The sequence below is a fragment of the Oryza brachyantha genome, chromosome 9 (assembly GCF_000231095.2).
Source record: "Oryza brachyantha chromosome 9, ObraRS2, whole genome shotgun sequence".
Taxonomy (NCBI): Eukaryota; Viridiplantae; Streptophyta; class Magnoliopsida; order Poales; family Poaceae; genus Oryza; species Oryza brachyantha.
Genome location: NC_023171.2, coordinates 6,541,980 through 6,563,599, shown reverse-complemented (window position 1 = coordinate 6,563,599; position 21,620 = coordinate 6,541,980). Strand labels below are relative to the sequence as shown.

The following is a 21,620-nucleotide window of genomic DNA, read 5'->3' as shown; positions in this document are numbered from 1 at the left end:
AATTGAACACAGACACCTTAGATTCATTAGCACTTAGGTTCTAGATCTAGCATTGTGCCCCAGCCGTCGCCGGTACACGAGCATGTTGATGTGGGCAAGAGTTCTCGATCTTTCGAAAGGTTCTGATAATCACTCAATTTGATGGAGTCACAACACAACTCAATCTGGCTTCTAAACAAACGCGTCCTTGACCCCTGCAATCGCAGCACCACGTCTTCTCTGGTTATCAACCATGTCGAAACATGGTTGATCTCGCCGAGAAGGCTAATCCATGCTTGCAAATCGAAGAACATAAACAAGAACAAGATAGTTTGCAACCAAATTACAGATGAATAACTAAACTCACAAGTTGGGGTCTCACAAATCGAACAAACAACGAAACTGTTCTAAACAAATTAATCTAAGTAAAACTCAATCCCTAACTATGGCGGCGGCTACTAATAGATAGAGTTCAGGGTCATGCAACACCCCTTGACACAAACCTAATAGACTTCAACACGGTACACGACTCAGAGGCATAAAATTCCACGACGCACCATCGGGACAGATTCTAAACATCAACTTGTTCGGACGATTCTCGTTGACTCAAAATTAATTTGGCCATGGGACCAGAACCATTAGAAAGTTTATCTTCTTAGCTTTCTATCCATATAAAGAACGCCCCAGTCCGAGCCTGTATGCGACATGGGCATTCGTTTTAGTACAAACTGATCTTGGACTCTAAATCGTTCTCAAAGTCAACTTGGTTTAGACCTCTATATTGATTTGAACGTCTTTGCTGGTCCTCCACGCCTCTGAGTCCCTCCCTAAGTGTCTCCTTGTCCTTTCCATTGTTCCTAATAATAATATAATTATTAGGTAGCAATCTATCCTCAAAAGCATACAAAGAAAAACTTAGGAATGAGCTCATATGTATATTCAATTATCGTGCGCGACCTCTTGTAATTAGGCCTTGAATGGTCAATGGATGATTATTGTGTTTATCCGAAGGAGTAATGTCCTCATCACATGTCATCTTCCATTCATGCTCCAGCCGTCTCGCACATCCAAAGGGCAATGGATTTGACCATTAGGTCACCAATAGCCATATCAACCCTCATCCACCACCACCCCGACAACCAGAATGTTGCCGCTATGGGCCAAGTTCCCCACCACCCGGTGCCAGTGTTATAGGTATATTATACCCTATAATACTATATTAATGTATATGCGAGAACACTACATACCATTATTGTATGTGCATTTAGGCCTACCTACTTCAAATCAAATATGGCTAATCAGAACATAGTCGTACGTGGACATGACTATCCTTAGTTGGGTTCGAGTATGTATTAAGATTTCTAAGGAAGGATTATGTGGTATAGATACAAAGACCTCCTAGGTGCATAGGGGAGAACGAACAAGAGATACACAAGTCACCGGATTCCAAGATCAGGAAGTGTCTACATTGAGATCAAATCCATATAGTACATGTCGACTTGGTCGACAATAAGGAGAGGGTAGTCTAGTTGAGAGTTGAGAGGGGAGTCCATGTCTTGTATTCTTCTACATCTCACCAACATCATATAAATAGAAAAATAGGCTTTGGCTGACTTGGGTAGGGCTATTACCCGACATCAAAAGGCTCGAGCCAGCATAAAAATCCCTATCTCTTCTCTTGTGGATATAGTCTCACACGTACCTTGGTACCAGCCGAACTCTATGCCCTAATATATCGTCATCAGGACTCTGTTGGATGACAAACCAGTGTGCTAGCATTCACGTAGTTAGGCAACCAACTAGCCAAGCACAAGGGTAGAGAAGGCCCGGACATGCCCCAATTATCAACGCCACATCATTGCATCTTCCGGAGCTGCACCGTCATGGCAGCAGTATGGTCAACTCATCATCACCATGCCCAGAGCTATCAGCTATGCCAAGGGTACACTAAATGGTCGTCACGAACACTCGTGGGTGCAAGTGAATAGGACCAGGGAAACAAGAAGAACAACGTAAGAACACATAACCAGAGAGGAGAGCAAAACAATGGAGGAGAGCTTGCAACTGACCTTGGGAGGAAGAAGGAGAATATGGAAGCCGAATCTCGCGCCCCCTGATTCTGTTACGTGATTACCACGCAATTATCGATGCGGACATTACGGGAGGCAATCACGGAGATTCGAATATCCTTTTCTTAAATTCCCAGCCGTTGCAAAAGGAAGGCGGGGGGCGCAGCAGCCAGCCGATCCAATCCAATCCGATCGACGCCGCACCGCGCCATGTCCCGGACCGGACGGCTCGGCGCACGCGCGTGCGCGTGTGGCGGTCTTCCTACCATTTCAACCAGTCAATAAAGAGTCTCCACTGACTCTTTATTTAAGTCGAGATTCTCCACTTTAATTCTCCAAGGTAATATTAATGTCTCTACCATTGATTGTGGGCTAATGGGATTTTAATTAAACTTAAATGGGCCTAGCCCATTTAATCAACACATACGCCATATTAGATTCAGCTCGGTTAAAACAACCATTCCATTCCCTTCCTCTTCCTTGTCCTCGTCTCTTCTCCCGCCTCCAAAAAAATCAATTCCCCTGATCTTCTAAATTCAGGAGCAGGAAATTGTATAGCCTCCGGAGGGTGCACACCATCACCATGCTCCTTAGTAACATGACCCACCAGTCCGCAGATTCCATAGAAAACCGGCATCTTCTCATAGGCAGAAATACCACTTCTTCTTATTTAGAGTGGTACTCGCCATTTGTAACAGGGGTTTACGAACATCCAGTTTTACCCTTACTCTAACACCATCACCGCTTGCTTTCACCGATGCTTCATCAAGTTTGATGACAGTCCCCGCTTTACAAACTAACTGAGTCGTAATACTCCATGTTCTATTTTTTTTCGTTCAGAACATGAATCTGAACCCAAGTAGGGAAGGTCTCAAGAGATACAGATTCAATCTCTGACCAACCATCTTATTCGGCGAGAAGAACTAGGCATCCACGGAAAATCCATGGTCCTTCCTCCATAACTCGCTCCCAATCAGCAAGACATTTGAATTGGACTGAGAATAGATTATCTTTCATGGCCCTGAAATCAACCCCTTTCACACAATTCCATGCAGATCGCATGCTGCCGAACAAAGCACTATGGCTAAAGACTTTCTCTGTATGAACCCTAGCTAGGGCTAACCAGCGGGCATCTGCCTCCAGCTCTTGGAGATCTTCCTCCAATTCCACGTCCTCCTCATCCTTCCTGAGATCCAAACTTTCCAGAAGCGACTCAATATCATCCTTTGTTTCGTCTTCCTGGCTTGCTGCAGATCCTTTAGGTTTCGCTGACTTCGGACTCCCCATCGCAGAAGTTACACTCGCATGAGAACCAGCGATTAGTCCTCCGTCTTCATGTTGATTAGAAGAAAAAACGCCGTAGATTGATTCCCAATCGAATCCAGGCCAAAACTCGACACAGATTCAAAATGCGAGGGTGGAACTCCAGGGCGTCGCCAAGGAGGAGAGAAACCCTAAAATTTAGGGGATAGCGATAAATAGGACGCAAAATTAATCTAATCATGAAAATTTTAACTTATCATATAGTATAGTATATTGAAATTTGAATCGGAGAATTAATACCGTCAATTATCGGAAAACGGAACAACAAATAAGAAGGCTATAGGCAAGAACTTATTTCATCAAAGAAATTTGCAAACGTATCATTATAATTTTATAAAGTTGAAGATATGCCATTGGTATGTCAATAACATGTAGGGCCCGCGTGAGTCAATGACATCTGGATCAGAATGATATATCTCTAAAATTTTAGGACACAAATGAGATAATTTTAGGCATGTGTAAATATTACGAATGTATTTGGTAATCCGTTGGAGATATATTTTCTAGCTCAATTTTCAAAATTCAGCTTTAGAGATCAATTTTAGACATCTCTTGAAGATGCTCTTAGTTCCCATTTTTTTCCTAAAACATCACATCGAATTTTTGAACTACACTAAACATAGATAAAAAAAACTAATTGCATAATTAGGAGAAAAATCATGAGACGAATCTTTTGAGTCTAATTAGTCTGTGATTAGCCATAAGTGCTATAGTAACCTATATGTGCTAATGACGGATTAATTAGGCTCAAAAGATTCGTCTCACGATTTCCAGCAAGCTATGAAATTCGTGTCGAAATACTCCTTCGGACATCCGGTCAAGCGTCTGATTTAATATCCAAAATTTTCTTTTCGCAAACTAAGCAGGGCCTAAGAGTATTGATTGAACTTATAATCGGTTTTTTTACAACTTCCTCCCTTCATAAATCATTTTGGTTTACCATTAAAATTTAATTTTTTATCTAATTTAGAGTTTTTTAAAAAAATTTATTTTTCTAACTTTGCTTTTAGATCGTTAAGAATATGTATATAAAATTTTTATTACAAAATTATTTCTATTTATACATATGTCGTTTGTCAATCACCCATTTATTTTGAGATAAACTACTCGTCTATGCTCAAGTACTTTATCCGTCCCATAAAATTCAACCTAGTAATAGATAGATAGGATACATCCTACTGATTCAGACAAACCACTTTCTAGATTTATTATATTAAGATATGTCACATGTTAATATTAAATTCATTTTTACGGAGAGAGTTCTGCTCAAAAAGTCCACGCCGTTTTGCCGTACGGTCATAACCTTAGTCATCGTTTAGTTCCTAAATTTTTTTTCAAACACATCACATCGAATTTTTTGACACATAAATAAAGCATTAAATATAGATGAACCAAAAAGCTAATTGCACAGTTACGAAAGAAATCTTGAAACGAATCTTTTGAGTCTAATTAGTCCATGATTAGTCATAAGTGCTACAGTAACCAACATGTGCTAATGACGGATTAATTAGGCTCAAAAGATTCATCTCGCGGTTTCTAGGCTAGTCGTGAAATTCGTTTTTTCATTCATGTCCAAAAACCTCTTCCGACATCCGATCAAACATTTGACGTGACACTTCTCCCAAAAATTTTCTCAATCTAAACACCTCTTAGGTCTTGTTTAGGCCATGTTTGGGAACGGTCTTGTTTAGGCCATGTTTAGTTCCCAATTTTTTTTTCAAAAACATCACCTCGAATCTTTGGATACCTAAATTAAGCATTAAATATACTTGAACACTAAAATTAATTACACAGTTATGGAAAAAATCGTGAGACGAATCTTTTGAGCCTAATTAGCATGTGATTAGTCATAAGTGCTACAGTAACCAACATGTGCTAATGACGGATTAATTAGACTCAAAAGATTCGTCTCGTGGTTTTCAGGCGGAATCTGAAATTTATTTTGTAATTAGACTACGTTTAATACTTTAAATGTGTGTCTAAATATTTGATGTGATGTTTTTGCAAAAAAAATTTCAAACTAAACAAGGCCTTAGTTCCCAAATTTTTTTCCAAAAGCATCACATTGAATCTTTGGACATCTAAATGAAGCATTAAATATAGATGAATCAACAAACTAATTGCACAGTTACGTGAAAAATCGTGAGACGGATTTTTTGAGACTAATTAGTCCATGATTAGCCATAAGTGCTACAGTAACCAATATGTGCTAATGAGGGCATAATTAGGATCAAAAGATTTGTCTTGCGGTTTCCAGCCGAGATGTAAAATTCATTTTTTCATTCATGTCCGAAAACTCCTTCCAGTCAAACATTCAATATGACTTCTTCCCCAAAAAATTTTATCATCCAAACACCCCCTTATTTCACTTTAGACCCCGTTCAGATTGCAAAAATTATTTTTCAAAAACATCACATCGGATATAAATATGTCCGAAGTATTAAACGTAGTCTAATTACGATACAAATTACAGATTCCGGCAAGAAACTACGATACGAATCTTTTGAGCCTAATTAATCCGTCATTAGCATAAGTGGGTTACTGTAGCACTTATGGCTAATCATGTACTAATTAAGCTCAAATGATTCATCTCATGATTTTCCATATAACTGTGTAATTAGTTTTAATATCAATGTATATTTAATGCCTCATTTAGGTGTCAAAAATTCGATATGATGTTTTTAGGAAAACTTTTTAAAATTACATAGACCTTAGATTCTTCAATTCTCCCTCTTCAGGTCAGGCCTGTTTAGTTCAAAACAAAAAATTTCACGTTGTTATATTGAACGTTTGGACACGTATATAGAATATTAAATATAGGAAAAAATCAATTAGACATATTGCGTGTAAATTACGAGACGAATATTTTAAGCCTAATTACGTCATGGTTTGACAATGTGGTGCTACAGTAAACATTTGCTAATGATAGATTAATTATGCTTAATAAATCCGTCTCACATGTTCCTAGGGGTGGACTGGAACCTCGTGGCTTATTAGCTCGCTCAACTCGTGACCAGCTTGGCTCGACTCGTTTTATTTTCCTAACGAGACGAGCTGGCATTTTAGCTCGTTAGAGATAACGGGCCAGCTCGAGCTAGGCCGCGAGCAGCTCGTGAGATTAATGAGCTAGAGACAAGTAGGCCCACGGGCCAAATACTCAACTGCTCAAAGCCCAAAAAGTAAACAAACCCTAGTAAAATCATTGCCTCCCCTACCCCCTGAGACCGTGACCCAGCCGCCGCTCCTAGCTCCTTTCTCCTAGCCGCCGTTGGCAAGATGTCGTTGCCGATGACTCCCCTCCACCGCTAGCCCGCCGTCTCCGTCGACTTTCAATCGCCACCACCGTTGGTCCGTCATTGGCGCTTCCACGTTGCCCCTACCGGATCCCGTTGACGACGCCGCCACCACCGGATCCCGTCGTCGACGCTGCCACTGTAGGATCCCGTCGTCGACGCCACCGTAGCTGGATCCCGTCGACGCTACCACAGCCGTGGGATCCCGTCGACGCTACCGCCGCCATCGGATCCCGTCGACGCTACCGCCGCCATCGGATTCCATCGACGTTGCCGCCACCATCGGATCCCATCGACGCCAATGCCGCCTCATGATCCTGTCATTGCCGCATCTGTCGCCGCCAACTTGCCGTCGTCGCCGACTCCCCAGCGCCGCCTCTGCCCTCTGCTAGTCGTGCCGCCGTCGTCGCCGACTCCCCAGCGCCGCCTCTGCCCTCTGCTAGTCGTGCCGCCGTTGGCTCAAGAGCCTAATGAGCCAGCACGAGCTTTCCAACAAGTCGAGCCGATCTAGGTTTTTAGCTTGTTATCCAGCTCGTTATCTTAACGAGCTAGACCAAGTCGAATCGAGCCGAGCCAGCTCATTATCCACTCCTACATGTTCCTAATGAAATCTAATTTATTTTGTTATTAGACTGTATTTAATATTTTAAATATATATTCGTATATCCTACTATGCAATAACCAAATATAAAAAATTTTCCATAACTAACCACGTCCTCGTGCCCCTCCGTTGCCAGCCATGGTTGGCGCCGAGATTCTTCAATCAGCTAACTACTAGTCGTCGACTCTCAACAGTCAACAGTAGGCTCCGCATTCTCATCTTTCCCCGTCCCCCATTTCACAACAGCATATTGGTCTTCTTCCTCCGGTCCTCAACCTCCGTTCCGTTGTAGGCATGGTTGGCGCCGAGATGCTTGTGGCCGCGGCGGTGAGCCAGGTCGCCCGCAAGATCAACGACATCGTCGGCGTCGCGCAGGGGGAGGTGAAGCTGTGCTGCAATTTCAGCGACGATTTGGAGGGCATAAAGGACACCCTTGTGTACCTGGAAACCCTTCTGAAAAACGCGGAGAACAACTCCTTTGGGAGCGACAGGGCCAACCTGCGGCACTGGCTCGGCCAGATCAAGTCCCTGGCTTACGATATCGAAGACATCGTTGATGGGTACTACTCTTCCAAGGAGCAGTTTGACGGGGGAGGCTATGCTCAGAAGGTAATGAAAAGATCCCCTTTCTTTTGTCCAGAAGAATTTCTGTTGCAGGTTTCAATTTGATTTTTGGAATTAGGTGGTGTTTGGATCAATTTCAGTAGGTGCGTCGTTAGAATGACTTGTTTGCCTAGCCTATCAGTTGACCAGCCTATACAATTTAACACAATGGATTATCCACCGTTTAAGTTATTCCAACAATTATATATCCGATTTTCCCTATGGATGAATATGCAAGCATAGGTTTCATTCTTGTTTGAGTAATAGCAAGGAGATTCCTCTGTACCATGCTACGGAATTACGGATAGATAGGATCTCCAGAAGATTGTATGCATTTTTCCTTTTGTTAAGAAATTTCTGTTACCGGTAACAGCGAGAGATAAGCCGAATACTTATGTCTAACTTATCTGTAGAATGTAAATTTGCTTGAGTGGGGCTAGAGAGTAAGGGATGAAAAACTTGTAGGACATGTGAATAATATCTTTTGTATTATATGAGAAAATGCAAGCTTTGTACAGTAAGAAAGAACTGTGCAACTATCAGCCATGTAGGGCTATGCCCTCATTGCCTCCTGGCTGCATTAGCGCTTACTTTGCTGTCCGAGACTGCACATAGCAAAGAGCAGCCGGGCATGCTGCTCATCGCTGCGCTTGACTCTCCAGAACATATTTACCCTACTTGATAAAATTGACATTGTGTTCCTCCCCACTGTCCAGCCTTTTTTATTTAACTGTCCCCCTTTTTGTGCTTCCAGCAACACCGTTATCAAAATATTGAATATATTTCATGATGAAGAGTTCTTTGATGTTAGTATGTTGGTAAATTTACAGGGCTCATTGTTCTGCTCGCTCTCCAATCCAATGCTTCTGAAAAGTAGCATGGTTTATAAGATGAAATCCAAGAGAGACATTTTACAGCAAAGGCAGCACTTGCCCAATCAGTATCATTTCCTTTCACATATCAACTCAGCAGTGAAATTCGAGGGGAAGCAAACAACATCATACAGAAATACAGACATTGCAATTGTCGGGAGGGATGCAGACTTGGATCGTATCATAGATATTTTAATGCAAAATGATGCTGAAGAGCTTTCTATTATACCCATAGTTGGGCCTGTAGGTTTTGGGAAGACAAGCCTTGCACAGTTAGTTTTCAATGATACAAGAACAGAGGCATTCAACTTCAGAATATGGGTTCATGTTTCCATGGGTAATATCAATCTTGAAAAAATTGGGAGAGATATAGTTTCACAAACTACAGAAAAAATTGAGGGAAATATGCAGTTGCAGTCAGTTAAGAATGCTGTTCAACGTGTGCTAAATAAATATAGCTGCCTGATCGTATTAGATAGCCTTTGGGGAAAAGATGAAGAAGTGAATGAATTGAAGCAGATGTTGCTCACAGGTAGACACACAGAAAGCAAGATCATAGTGACCACTCATAGTGATAAAGTTGCTAAGCTGATTTCTACTGTTCCACTGTACAAGTTGGCCTCTTTATCTGAAGATGATTGTTTAAAAATATTCTCTCAAAGGGCAATGACAGGTCTGGCTGACCCACTGTTCAGGGAATATGGAGAAGAAATCATTAGAAGGTGCGAAGGCTCACCCTTGGTAACCAACTTTCTTGGTTCTGTGGTGAATGCTCAACGACAAAGGAGTGAGATTTGGCGAGCTGCAAAGGATGAAGAAATGTGGAAGATAGAGGAAGATTATCCAGAAGACAAAATTTCACCACTATTTCCATCATTCAAGATAATATATTATAATATGCCCCATGAACTAAGATTATGCTTTGTATATTGTTCAATCTTCCCTAAAGGAACTGTTATAGAAAAGAAGAAACTTATTCAGCAATGGATTGCACTTGACATGATTGAGTCCAAACATGGAACCTTGCCACTTGATGTAACTGCAGAGAAATATGTTGATGAACTTAAAGCAATCTATTTCCTTCAAGTTTTAGAGAGGTCTCAGGTAAGTTCATGGTTTCTTCTTTACCTTCTGCAACAACTTGTGTGCATACTTTTGTTATTAGTTGTTTCCTCCTGTACATATCCTAACCGATGAATTTAACTAGAATGTGCTTAGATATCTCCATCTAAATAATGCATAAACATAATAGAATATCTTATACTGTTATTTTATTTCTAAATTCTCAACAAGCTTTAGTAAGAAGATGAACCATGATAGAATTTCCATATATCAACATCTCAACACACTAGTAACATTGTTTTCCTCTACAGAATGGTGCAGAAAGATCCAGTGCATCTGAGGAAATGCTCCGCATGCATAACTTGGCACATGATCTTGCTAGATCGGTTGCTGGTGAAGATATCCTTGTTATTTTAGATGCCGAGAATGAGCGTAATGCCAAATATTGTGATTACCGTTATGCACAGGTGTCTGCTTCAAGTTTAGAGTCAATAGATCGCAAGGCGTGGCCTTCCAAGGCAAGGTCACTGATTTTCAAGAATGGTCGTGCAGATTTAGAGCATGTTAGTGAAGTTCTTTCAGCAAACAAGTACCTGCGTGTTTTGGATCTCAGTGGATGTTCTGTTAAAGATATTCCATCGCCGATTTTTCAGCTGAAACAACTGAGATACCTTGATGCTTCATCTTTATCTATTACGGCACTCCCTCTGCAAATTAGTAGCTTTCATAAGTTACAAATGTTGGATCTTTCAGATACTGAACTTACAGAGTTGCCACCCTTTATAAGCAACTTAAAAAGGCTGAATTATTTGAGTCTCCAAGGTTGCCAGAAACTTCAACGAGTGGATAGCCTTCATTTGCTGCATGATCTACATTACCTAAACATGTCATGCTGTCCTGAAGTTACTAGTTTTCCTGAATCTCTTGAAAACCTCACCAAACTCCGTTTCTTGAATCTTTCTGGATGTTCTAAGCTTTCGACATTACCTATCAGATTTTTTGAATCATTTTCTACCCTTTGTTCTCTGGTGGATCTTAACTTAAGTGGTTTCGAATTCCAAGTGTTGCCTGACTTTTTTGGCAAGATCCATTCACTTCAGTATTTAAATCTGTCAAAATGTTTGAAACTTGAGGTATTACCCCAATCATTTGGCCAACTTGTTTATCTGAAAAACCTAAATCTTTCATATTGTTCTGACCTTAAACTGCTGGAATCCCTTGAATTCCTTACTTCTCTTCAGTTTTTAGATCTCTCAAACTGCTCTAGGCTTGAGTATTTGCCACCGTGCTTTGACAAGCTTAGTAGTTTAGAGTCTCTTAATTTGTCGCAATGTCTTGGACTTAAAGCACTACCTGAATCACTACTAAACCTTAAAAATCTCCATCTTGATGTTTCTGGCTGTCCGGATTGTATACTACAATACTTTTATCAAAGTTCCAGTAGTTCCCAGTCATGCCAACGCTCTGAGAAAGCTGAGCAGGTTAGATCAAGAGCTAGTGAAATTTCAGAGGTTACTTATGAGAAACCTGCTGATGTATTTTCAAGGAACAATCCAAGTAAAGATTTGGCTTCCATCTCAGACTTAGATGATGATAAAAGTGAAGGTCCTGGAGTTGTTACTGAGGTAAATGTCTTATACATTTTGGTAAACAAATGAAATCCACTTGCCTAATGTTTCCTTTGAAATTTTCTTATTTCAACACTGGTTTAGCTTTTATAGATTGAGTTACTTGTGATTGAGAAAGTTGTATGCATATTTGAACCATTACTCTCACTACCAACTAAAAATATTGACGAACAGATTGCTTTATTGTAGTTGTACTTGAACTGAAGATTCTTTTTTAATGAGGGGATCTAATTGGGCAGCAGAACATGGATCAGAATCATTTTTCCCAGTTCTTTTCAAAATGTCTTTGAGAATAAACCTAGAGTATTCTTTCAGTAAAAAGAACTCCTTGGAGGACTGCAAATTATAAATTTAAAAGTGAAACTCCTTGTCACCTAGATTTATGTTTCACGAAAATTTTGTAATATCATGCTAACTAATTGCCCATGTCCTTGTTTCTTGATGTAGCCAAGTGCAACTAGAGGTATGGTACAACGGATTTCAGGAAACCAGCTCCCGTCGTCTTCATCTGATTTTTCTTCCTTTGCATCAAGCTCAAGTGCTCCATTTGCATCCTCCTCTTCAGACACCTCAACAAGTGAGCATCCAGTGTCTAATGAAGAGGCACCAGGTATGGTACTCCAAATAAATTTTATCCCGATTTAATCATCAGAATATGAGGTTCACTTCATTATATCAAGATACCATCATGAGGAAATAATGCAGCGCCCTCTTCCTGGAAGAAACTTGATATTTTTAAGCTCCATTCTCTTTGAGGCATTATATGACAAATATGCTCATATATTCCTTACAGGCAATTTTGATATTCTCTTTCTATCCCAATACAACTAGTTGCCATTACTGTGAGTGTTCTAAATAATTTGGATAGCAATACATAAGTGGTTACATTTTGACATTTTCTGAATTTGGATAAAGTTGGTTATTTAGCCAAGGGATAAAGTTTTTTTTTTGGGGGGGGGGGGGGGTTGGGATGGTGAGAAAGAGCTAAAGACAATTTGTTTTATATGGATGTTTTACGTTTGCATATTAAGGGGATCTCGTACCAGCTGACTTGGCTTATTTTGTTTACGTGTCAGCTTTGACAGGTTCTCAGTCCAGCGAGAAATGCGACAACACTTCCATGCCGGTAAGAGATGGCCTGATATCTGAAGATAATGCACCGTTGCAATTGCATCAGCAGCCCTTGCAAGCAGCAGCAATGGCAGCCATATGACTGACTGGGATAGGCTACACCAATTCAGTGATGTTTCCAGCGAAGATGTTATCATACAACAAACCAACTGAATATTCATACAAGGACTGAATCATATTATGGAAGTAACTGGAGTGAGTGGTAACACTGCATTGCATGTGAGAGGAGGCTTTCAGTCCTTAAATTCTGGTTCTGATCATGTGGTCGCCTCCCGGTCTCGAGTGGTTACTTTGCTACCTGTTCTGCTGCTACGAGATTTTCATCAATACTTTACATGTAGCGTGATGTAATGCACCTCTGTTAATTGTCAGACCTATAATTTGTAGTATAAATTGTGCTGAAAGTAGGCAATGCACTGAATTTGTGAATCATTTGATTGTAATTGAAACCACTGCACTTGTCCAGCCATAAAGTTCACTTCTTACATTTGTGCTGCACCACATTACTTACTACCTTAGGTTCTTTAGCATAGACTAAAAAGATATCAAAAAGTTGTCATCTAGTCACTTACTCACTGGAGTGGTTAATTTTTAGGGTCTGTCTCCAGTGTATTTTACTGACAGTAGAATTTAATCGATAATATTGATCTATTTTTATCAACCGACTATGATTAAATTATACTACCAACGATATATTATGTGTAGTAGAAATTTAAAGGGGTAATAACGTTCTTTTTATTGTAAAAAAACAAAATTACAACATTCTACTAAGTAATTAATTAACAAAGTAAAAAATATCATTTTTAATCCATGGCTAAGATTAGTTCTATTGTTAGTATAATACGACAAATAAAATGTACCGGACATAGATCCTAATTTTAAAGTTTAAATTGATTAGATTTTCTTTTTAAGCATCTGCTTGGATTTAAAAGTGAAAATAATCAGTGTAATGGATATTAAATGATTGAAATCAAGAGAAGCAGGGTAGAAATGCTTAATATGTGGTATAAAATTTGAATCCTATAAATACTTATATTTTATAACAGATGTACGATCACATAACACATGGGCTTTTGTTTTAGCCACAGCTTTCCGGCCCATTAGTCATTACAGTCCGTAGCCCACTTCTCATCAATCCAAGTGACATGTGAGCTAGTGACTTTGTTAAGCCTCCTTTAGTAATAATTAAGGTGCATTTGTCAGAGTCCTCTCCATAGCACGAGTTGCATCATCAAGCTTTGAGATTGCTTCAACAGTGAGCTTACCGCTTTCATCAGCTTCCTTAAGTGCCAATGCCTCGTTGAATCTGAGCATAGCACATCTAAACAACTTCTTGAAGATGAAAGAATTTGCCACTAAAGTTTCTTTATATTAGCAATATGGGGCATCGAAATAACACAAACTATATTAAAAAAGAACACAATCACATACCTTAAGAGAGGAACACAATCACACTTTTATCAAAATAAATGTTAAGATCTACACATGTCATCAAAGTCTGTTGGGCATTTGAATCAAATTTAGCAGTCAAAAGGAAAATTATGGAAGTAGCTGGAGTGAGTGGTTGCACTACATTGCATTTGAGAGCAGGCTTTCAGTCCTTAAATCCTGGTTCTGATCATCTGGTCGCCTCCCTGTCTCGAGTGGTTGCTTTGCTACCTGTTCTGCTGCTACGAGATTTTCATCAATACTTTACATGTAACGTGATGTAATGCACCTCTGTTAATTATTAATTGATAGAACTATAATTTGCGGTATAAATTGTGCTCAAAGTAGGCAATGCACCGAATTTTTGAATCATTCGATTGTAATGGAAACTTATGCACGTGTCCAGCCATGAAGTTCACTTCTTGGATTTGTGCTGCACCACATTATTTACTACCTCTGTTCCAAAATATAAATATTTCTATTTATTTTTTAGCACAAACTAATAAGATGTCAAAAAAATTATCTTTTAATCATTTCAGTGGTCTATTTTTAAAGTTTAAATTGACTAGATTTTCTTTCTAGGCGTCTAATTGTCTCTGGAATCATCATTGAAATGATTAAAATCATGAGCGGTGCAAAAATATTTATATATATTACAAAATTTAAATTATAGAAATATTTATATTTTAAAACGGATGAGGTACGATCACATAGTACATGGGCTTTTATTTAGCTACTACAGTTTTCCGGCCCATTACTCATTTCAGCCCGTAGCCCCACTTCTCCTGAATCCGGCTGACATGTGAGCCTAGCCTGGGCAAGCCTGGCCTTGTCTGAGGAGATAATGGATTTCGCTAGGGATTGCGATTTTTGGAAAATGATTAAGACAAACTAGGTTTCGGTCACCTCCGCGATTCACCTTTTGGCCGGATTCGACGAGCTTCCTGGAATCCTCGTCCCTTCCTGTGGTTTCGTGTTGCTCCTCTCAGCTCCATGATTGGTCCGTGCAAGAAAAGCCTCTGTTTTTTCCTCGAGTAATTTCCATTTCGGAGCCAGTTGCCACCTGAGCCGAGCTCCGATTCTTCCATTTCTGTCAGGTTAGATCTTTGCACTTGCCTCTTGCTTATTGTTGTAGCTGTGTGCGTCAATCTTCTTGCTGAGTCTGAAAGATTGATGAAGCAAAGATTTGAGTTTTTTTTTTCTGTTCCTGTTTCAGTGGCTGACAGCATTGCCTACCAGATTGGGTTTCGTGATGGGAAGCAGCAATCACGAGCCAGTGCCGAGCATCCGGCCGGATGGTTGGCTGCAGAAGCCTGCGCTGGGATTCGGTAGCCTCGTCCAGATACCGGACAGGATTCAGAACTCTCTCAAGGTTGGTTGCTTCTTGAGAAGTGAGGATTTTATTGTTATTATTATTGTTTGTTCAAAGGAGTTTAAATTAGTTGAGCAGGTGTCAATTCGTTTGGTTGGATCTTGCTGCAGGTGCATCTTGGGCGTTTCTTGAGGAAGAATGGTGTTGGTGGTACAGAAGCCGAAATGCTGCCGATGCAATTCCAGGAAACTTGTAGTACTGCTGCTGCTACTGAGATTAAGTTGGAGAAGCAGCTCCAAGCTTGGAAGAACAATCCTAGTTGGTCTGATGAGCCTCCAGAAATCAAGGTGTTTGTAGTTTCTTCAGTAGTGTAAATGTCTTTATGGATTTATAGGTCATATACAAACCCAATTGAAGATGGGCTCTTTCAAAAAAAGAGGAATGATTTTCACTATTCAGTAATTTTGGAAAACCACTTGTTATTGTCCAATTGTTCATCATGCTATTTGAGATTTCTGAAAAGAGAGATGTAGGTAGGCATACAGTCTTGGCTGCTGAAGTGCAAATGCTAACCTTATATGGTCAAATCTTTACAGGTGACTGTGCCACAAGGCTCTCTATGCAACCTGAATCTGAAATTTAAGGCAGGATTACCTCCAGACGCAGTTTACAACATTATAATTGATCCAGAAAACAAAAGAGTTTTCAAAAATATCAAGGTGTGTATGGATGTGATGCTGCTTATTGTTGAAAATGAACATGATCAAGTGGCCTTGTGATTGGCAAGAGAATTATTGACTACTTTGATTGTGTTTTTAGTTATTCTCCAATGCATGTGGTTTAGCAAGTTTTTATCAATTGGACTTGAGTTTCAATTATCAGTAGATTTTGTCTGTTGTTTTATTATTGTTCCAGCTCCAGTCAGTATTTCTTGTATAAATATGTACGGAGTAGAGAGCACACTATTCTGAGGCATAACCCACTTTTTGTAGCTTAGGCGCTAGACCCAGTTTTCCTCAGGATTTTTCAGTACTGCTGTAGTTTTTGTTCCCGGTGGCATTTATTTACCATGCATTATAGTAGGAGGTCCTTTAACTGCCTAAGAGCTTATGTGAGCAGTTTGCGTAGAATAGTACTGTACAGTGTACACATATTCCAGAGCTACTTTCCTCGTATGTAATTGAACCTCACTGAGGAAATGCCCAGTCTTTATTTAAAAAAGCATATGGTCTCCATCAGGGATTTGGATTAGTATAATGCCAAAACATGATATTTTATTGTTGTTTGAAAGTTCTATAAAGCAGGTTTTTACTTCATTTGTCACTTGTCAGGAAGTAATATCACGGAAAGTTGTGCTTGATGAAGGATCAAGGCAAATAGTTGAAGTGGAGCAGGCAGCAATATGGAGATTCCTCTGGTGGTCTGGTGTCTTGTCAGTTCATGTTTTTGTCGACCAGAACAGAAGAAATCACACTGTAAAAACTTGAAACATTGTCACTAGCCTTTGAGCAACCAGCTCAATACATTCCTCTGATATGTGGTTTCATGCAACAACTGTTTGCAGGTAAAGTTCAAGCAAGGACGGGCAGGTTTTATGAAGAAGTTTGAGGGTTGCTGGAAAATAGAGCCTCTGTTTGTTGACAAGGAAGTATGCCATCCTTTAGACCCATGCACATTAGAAGAATACAATTCTTGCACCAATGGCACAGGAAGAGTTGGATCTTCCATTACCTTGGATCAGCTTATTGAACCATCTATGTTACCACCGCCACCCATTTCATGGTATTTGAGAGGGATTACCACAAGAACAACCGAGATGCTGGTCAACGACCTGATAGCGGAAACTGCTCGGTTGCGAGGCTTGGCAAATAGTGCTGATGACGAGCAAGATAGTGAGGGAAAATGTGATATTGATAGAGATCACCTATCAGAAGAGTGCAATGATGTTAAGGAAAGATGGTGTCAGAGAAGAAAAACAGCGCGGCATGGTAACTCCCATAGATTAACTGCTCAAGGATAAGTTAAGGATTTTCATTTCAGGTTAGGTTGTATTTTAGCGCCAGTTTACCTGTTCTTCCAATCCTAGGTGGTTTTCGTGGTAGAATTTGATGGATTTTGGGTATTCATATTGATATTTTGTATATGGCTAATAACATCATGTGTCTGGTTTGTGAATTGTTTGGCACCGGGTCTTTCATCAGGAATAATGTAAGATGGATGTTCAACAGTTTATAATTGATGAAACCCAGTTAAATGTCTGCTAGAGCAGCTGTTGCACAACTGAACATTGTTCCTCCATTTCCACCATTTTCCTGAAGAAACTCAACTTGCTTGAACCTGACGACAGATCAAACGTGATCATGATGCCTGTCTGATACAACTTTATTGTTTGATTACACGAAAGCATATTCATACCTCTTTTTAGAGAAAATATATTAATTAATATATGATACACTGCCACATTGATGCCAATTGCTGATCCCTGAAGTCTTGACCCAAACTGACGGCAAACTCAAGTTCAGTCGACACTTGCATACAACAGTTCATCCTTTCTCCAAAGCTGCAAGCCAAGAAAAGCCCCAAATTCCTTACCTTTCTTGACATGCTCAAGGCAACTCCTTTCTTCCATGAAGCTAAACTCTACATAGCTTCATGGACAGTGCAAATACCTTCGATCTTTGCATTCGATCGAGCTCGAATCAACCCAGAGCCAGCCATGTCCGGCCAGCCGCCGCCGCCGCCGCAGCCACAGCCATTCCGCTTCTGGCTCCCGTATAGGAGCAATGTGGGATCCTCTCGCCAGCAACCACGGCCACCGTCGGGGGCAGTGCCGGCGTCGTCCAGACATCAGCCGCCCCCGCCGCCGCCACCGCCAACTCCGGCAGGACGGGGAGCGTCACCGGCGCGGGCAATGGAGGAAGAGATGATCCCCGTCCAAGGTGAATCGTCTGATGAATCGGACACGATTCCTGTCCATGGTTTGGACTTGTCGCGGTGGCGACGAGCCACGCCGCCGTCCATGCCCGACCTGGAGCTGACGCTCTCGAGGTCGCCGCGCGCGGGAGAGGAGCGGAGCCCGCGCGGTGGCGAAGGCGGCGGCAACGACACCAAGATCTCCATCTCCGGCTTCCCGAGGTCGCGCCTCTTCGACGGCGCGCGCGCGCCTTACCGGCGGGAGATCGAGGACGGATTGAAGAGCCTCGCTGGCCGCGTGGCGCCGGCGCCGAGGGCGGACGGCGGCCAGGGGTACCGCGTCATCACGCTGGCGGGCCACAACGTCGGCGCGAGCATGGTTCTCGGCGGTGGCCCCAGGGAGCACGAGCCGGAAGGCTCCGCGCGGCCGCCGGCGGTGGCCGCGAACGTGAACAGCAACGTGCAGAGCGTGAACAACTCGTCGATGGAGGCGAGCACCTGCAGCGCCGGCGACCCCGGCGTCCGCGTGGACATCAAGAACGCGCGCGACGAGCCGGTGGTGGTGGCGGCGCCGCCGAAAAGGGCGCAGGAAGAAGAGAAGCCAAAGGAGACGGTGGTGCGGCGGCCGCCGCTCGCCGTGCCCGCGCCGCAGCCGGAGAACCGCGAGGCGCCGCGGCCGCCGAGGGCGAGGCGGTGCCTTCGCGCGCTGATGATGGAGAGCGAAAGCGACAGGGAGGCAGCACAGAAGCCGACGCCGAAACCGAAGCCGAAGCCGAGCGCGTGCCGGTTCCAGTGCGTCACGGATCACGCGCCGAAGCCGGCGGCGACCAGCAACGGCGGCGGCGACGGGAAGAGCGGAGAAGAAGGCGGGAAAGAGAACACGAGGTGAAGTTGAAAATGCGCGCGTAATCGACGAATTAAGTAGAATCTGTGCTTTGATTTGTAATGATTTTGTGTAACATGAAACGAATTATTTCGAAACAAAGAAAGAAAGTAGAGAAACTCGAGATGTTCTGACGATGAAATTTCAGTAATGTGCTGGTTTTAATATCATAAAAGCAAGAAAGCTGCTTTCGATTGCCAAATGATGTAAAGTGTATCTCCAAAATGCAATGGGTCCATAAATCAACAGCAATTGTTTTGTTACTCTCAAGTCTTTAAAAAAAAATCAAACAAGTACTTTTGAAATATGTGCGGTCAACATAATTCACAAGTTAATTTATCATAACAATCATTTAAAATATAGATATTTGGTATTAAAAATGATATTCAAATTTGTTATGCTAACAGCTTTCACCATATTACGCCTGTGTAACTGTTCTTAAGTTTTTCCAAAGTAATTACGACCTCCGTTCCAAAATAAACGAAATTTTGTGTTTTTGATAGAATTTTTGACTCTTTGTCTTATTTGAAAAATTTTTATGATTAATATTTTTATTGTTACTACATGATAAAGCATGAATAGTACTTTACGTGCGACTAATTTTTTTTAATTTTTTAATAAAATTTTCAAATAAGATGGATGGTCAAACGCTCGAACTATCAAATCCAGAAATGCTTTTTTTTGACGGAGTATTAGGTAGTTAAAATTGTATAATATTGACTTTAAAGTCTGATGGGCACACTAGTCACTAGTGAGCTCGTTGCCTTGCAAAGGATTTTGCATCTTATGTACAAGGCTATACAACACAACGGCGTTGATATAAGTAACTATTAATCCACAGTTCTGCTACATCCACGAATGGCTATTATGTTCATGGATTCTGGAGTCTGGCCCAACGCGTCAAGAGCGTGTATTTTATATAGTTTTTGGGTAATTATAAGAATCTTTATAAACTAAACTGGCATGAGAGTACCTATTATATTAAGTAAAATAATCTAGATATGTTAAAAAAATATTTCCTAACAAAAAAAAGTCTTGCCAAACACGTTCACCAACAGCCAGCTATACAACCAAATTACAATACTAACTTTCTAATAATAAACAACGACGGAGCCCGATGCAGGGTACCAATGCCAAGCTCTCTACAAAAGCGATGTGGCAACTCTAACTCTGTGTAACGTCTCATTATTGCCAAGTTACCACCTATTAGACACAAGAGCTTTAACTTCACAACAAACATGTTATTGTTGCCGATCTTACTATTAACACGATCAAGCGACTCTCACTGCACATGGTGAACAAGTGCTCGTGTCAAAATTTTTAACACCCTTCCTTCAAACTCTAGAAAATGTTCTTCTCTTATGAAAATTGACCTATTTTATGCAAAATTCTTATAAAAATGCTAAAATTCCTACATGCGAAATAAGGCCTAAACATCTAAAACGATAGCAAATATATGATAGATATCAAGAGGTGAAAAAAATTCGAAGAAAATGTGTATGGAGATATCCTCATACCGAGGCCTTTCGGTCGTTCAAAAGGCATATCCCAGAATAAATTTGTTCAGAAGGGACAACTGCATTTTGTACCTCCCTGAAGGCCACAAAACATCCTAGGCGAAGAAGCATCAAGGATCCTCTCTGCAGGAGACTCTGGCCTCAGGTGTGTGTGCTTTGTGAACAACAAACATAAAAGCATCCCAGTATTGTACAATTATAATGCTGCCTGAGATTTTATTTCTGTAAATTTCAATTAGTATCAGGCACTCTGAACTTAACTTCATGTGCGTTTGCAAAATATAGTTGGTGTTGCATCCTTATAACTCAACTGTCCTTTTACATGATTTCACCAATGACACTGTACGCTACTTTATATTCTTAGCAAAACATAAATCATAATATATAATACTATAACCTTATAACCTTATAGATATATGTGTTAAAACACATAGTAGACAAACCACATATTGAATATATATAAATTCATAAAAGAGGAATAGTTTTACAGTTAAAAATGTCACAAGATTTTATACTCTTTTCTGTGAAGTCTTCTACTCTAACAATTTAAAAATATAAGTATTTTTATGACTCAAAATTTATACCATAATATAAATATTTATAAGATGTTGGTTCTAAAAACAAAAGTCCATCTACTTTTGAGCCAATCGAGTGATTAGGAGGATAACCTAATTAATTTAGAATTTAAAACTTAACCACTATATGAATGAATCAAAAAATTAACATTAGTACATGCTAAAAATTAAAGCTCCCATCATTTCGCGTATGAAACTGCTTATAAGCTAACATTAGAATTTTAAAACTTAAATTTTTGAGTTAAATTTATGGTTTTTCCGTTGTAGTTTTGACAATATTTGCTTTTGTTTCAATTTTCTTACGTAAATAAGCCGTAGAAGATGCTAAAAATTAAAGAAGTAAGTTTAACCTTCCAGGCACAAGAGTGGCAACAGACAAATAGCAGTAGAAGATCTAATACACTTCTCCACTCCTAAACTAGGCAGAGCAC

At 40.6% G+C, this 21,620-nt stretch overlaps 3 protein-coding genes across 6 annotated transcripts; all 3 read left to right on the top strand.

Annotated features, from left to right (window-relative positions):
* The first annotated feature begins 7,441 nt into the window (after window positions 1–7,441).
* LOC102712657 (putative disease resistance protein RGA1) lies at window positions 7,442–13,055 on the top strand. Of its 3 annotated transcripts, XM_040527659.1 has the most exons (6): window positions 7,442–7,465; window positions 7,558–7,874; window positions 8,699–9,844; window positions 10,114–11,427; window positions 11,878–12,040; window positions 12,507–13,055. In XM_040527659.1, exons 2-6 carry the CDS (start codon window positions 7,560–7,562, stop codon window positions 12,641–12,643), a joined length of 3,075 nt encoding a protein of 1,024 aa, XP_040383593.1. In that variant the 5' UTR covers window positions 7,442–7,465; window positions 7,558–7,559; the 3' UTR covers window positions 12,644–13,055. The 3 variants fall into 3 exon arrangements, with proteins under 3 accessions (XP_040383593.1, XP_006660544.2, XP_006660543.1); XM_006660481.3 differs by lacking the exon at window positions 7,442–7,465 and having other exon boundaries at window positions 7,483–7,874; window positions 12,516–13,055; XM_006660480.3 differs by lacking the exon at window positions 7,442–7,465 and having other exon boundaries at window positions 7,483–7,874.
* Window positions 13,056–14,842: 1,787 nt separating this feature from the next.
* Window positions 14,843–17,632, top strand: LOC102713573. Of its 2 annotated transcripts, none has more exons than XM_006661059.3 (6): window positions 14,843–15,086; window positions 15,229–15,361; window positions 15,472–15,648; window positions 15,898–16,020; window positions 16,633–16,776; window positions 16,866–17,632. In XM_006661059.3, the coding sequence occupies exons 2-6, from the start codon at window positions 15,242–15,244 to the stop codon at window positions 17,319–17,321; spliced, it is 1,020 nt and encodes a 339-aa protein (XP_006661122.1). In that variant the 5' UTR covers window positions 14,843–15,086; window positions 15,229–15,241; the 3' UTR covers window positions 17,322–17,632. The 2 variants fall into 2 exon arrangements, with proteins under 2 accessions (XP_006661122.1, XP_015696556.1); XM_015841070.2 differs by having other exon boundaries at window positions 15,206–15,361.
* Window positions 17,633–18,017: 385 nt separating this feature from the next.
* LOC121055327 (serine/arginine repetitive matrix protein 1-like) lies at window positions 18,018–19,103 on the top strand. The gene has a single exon (XM_040527564.1). It carries the CDS (start codon window positions 18,018–18,020, stop codon window positions 19,101–19,103), a length of 1,086 nt encoding a protein of 361 aa, XP_040383498.1.
* Window positions 19,104–21,620: the final 2,517 nt, after the last annotated feature.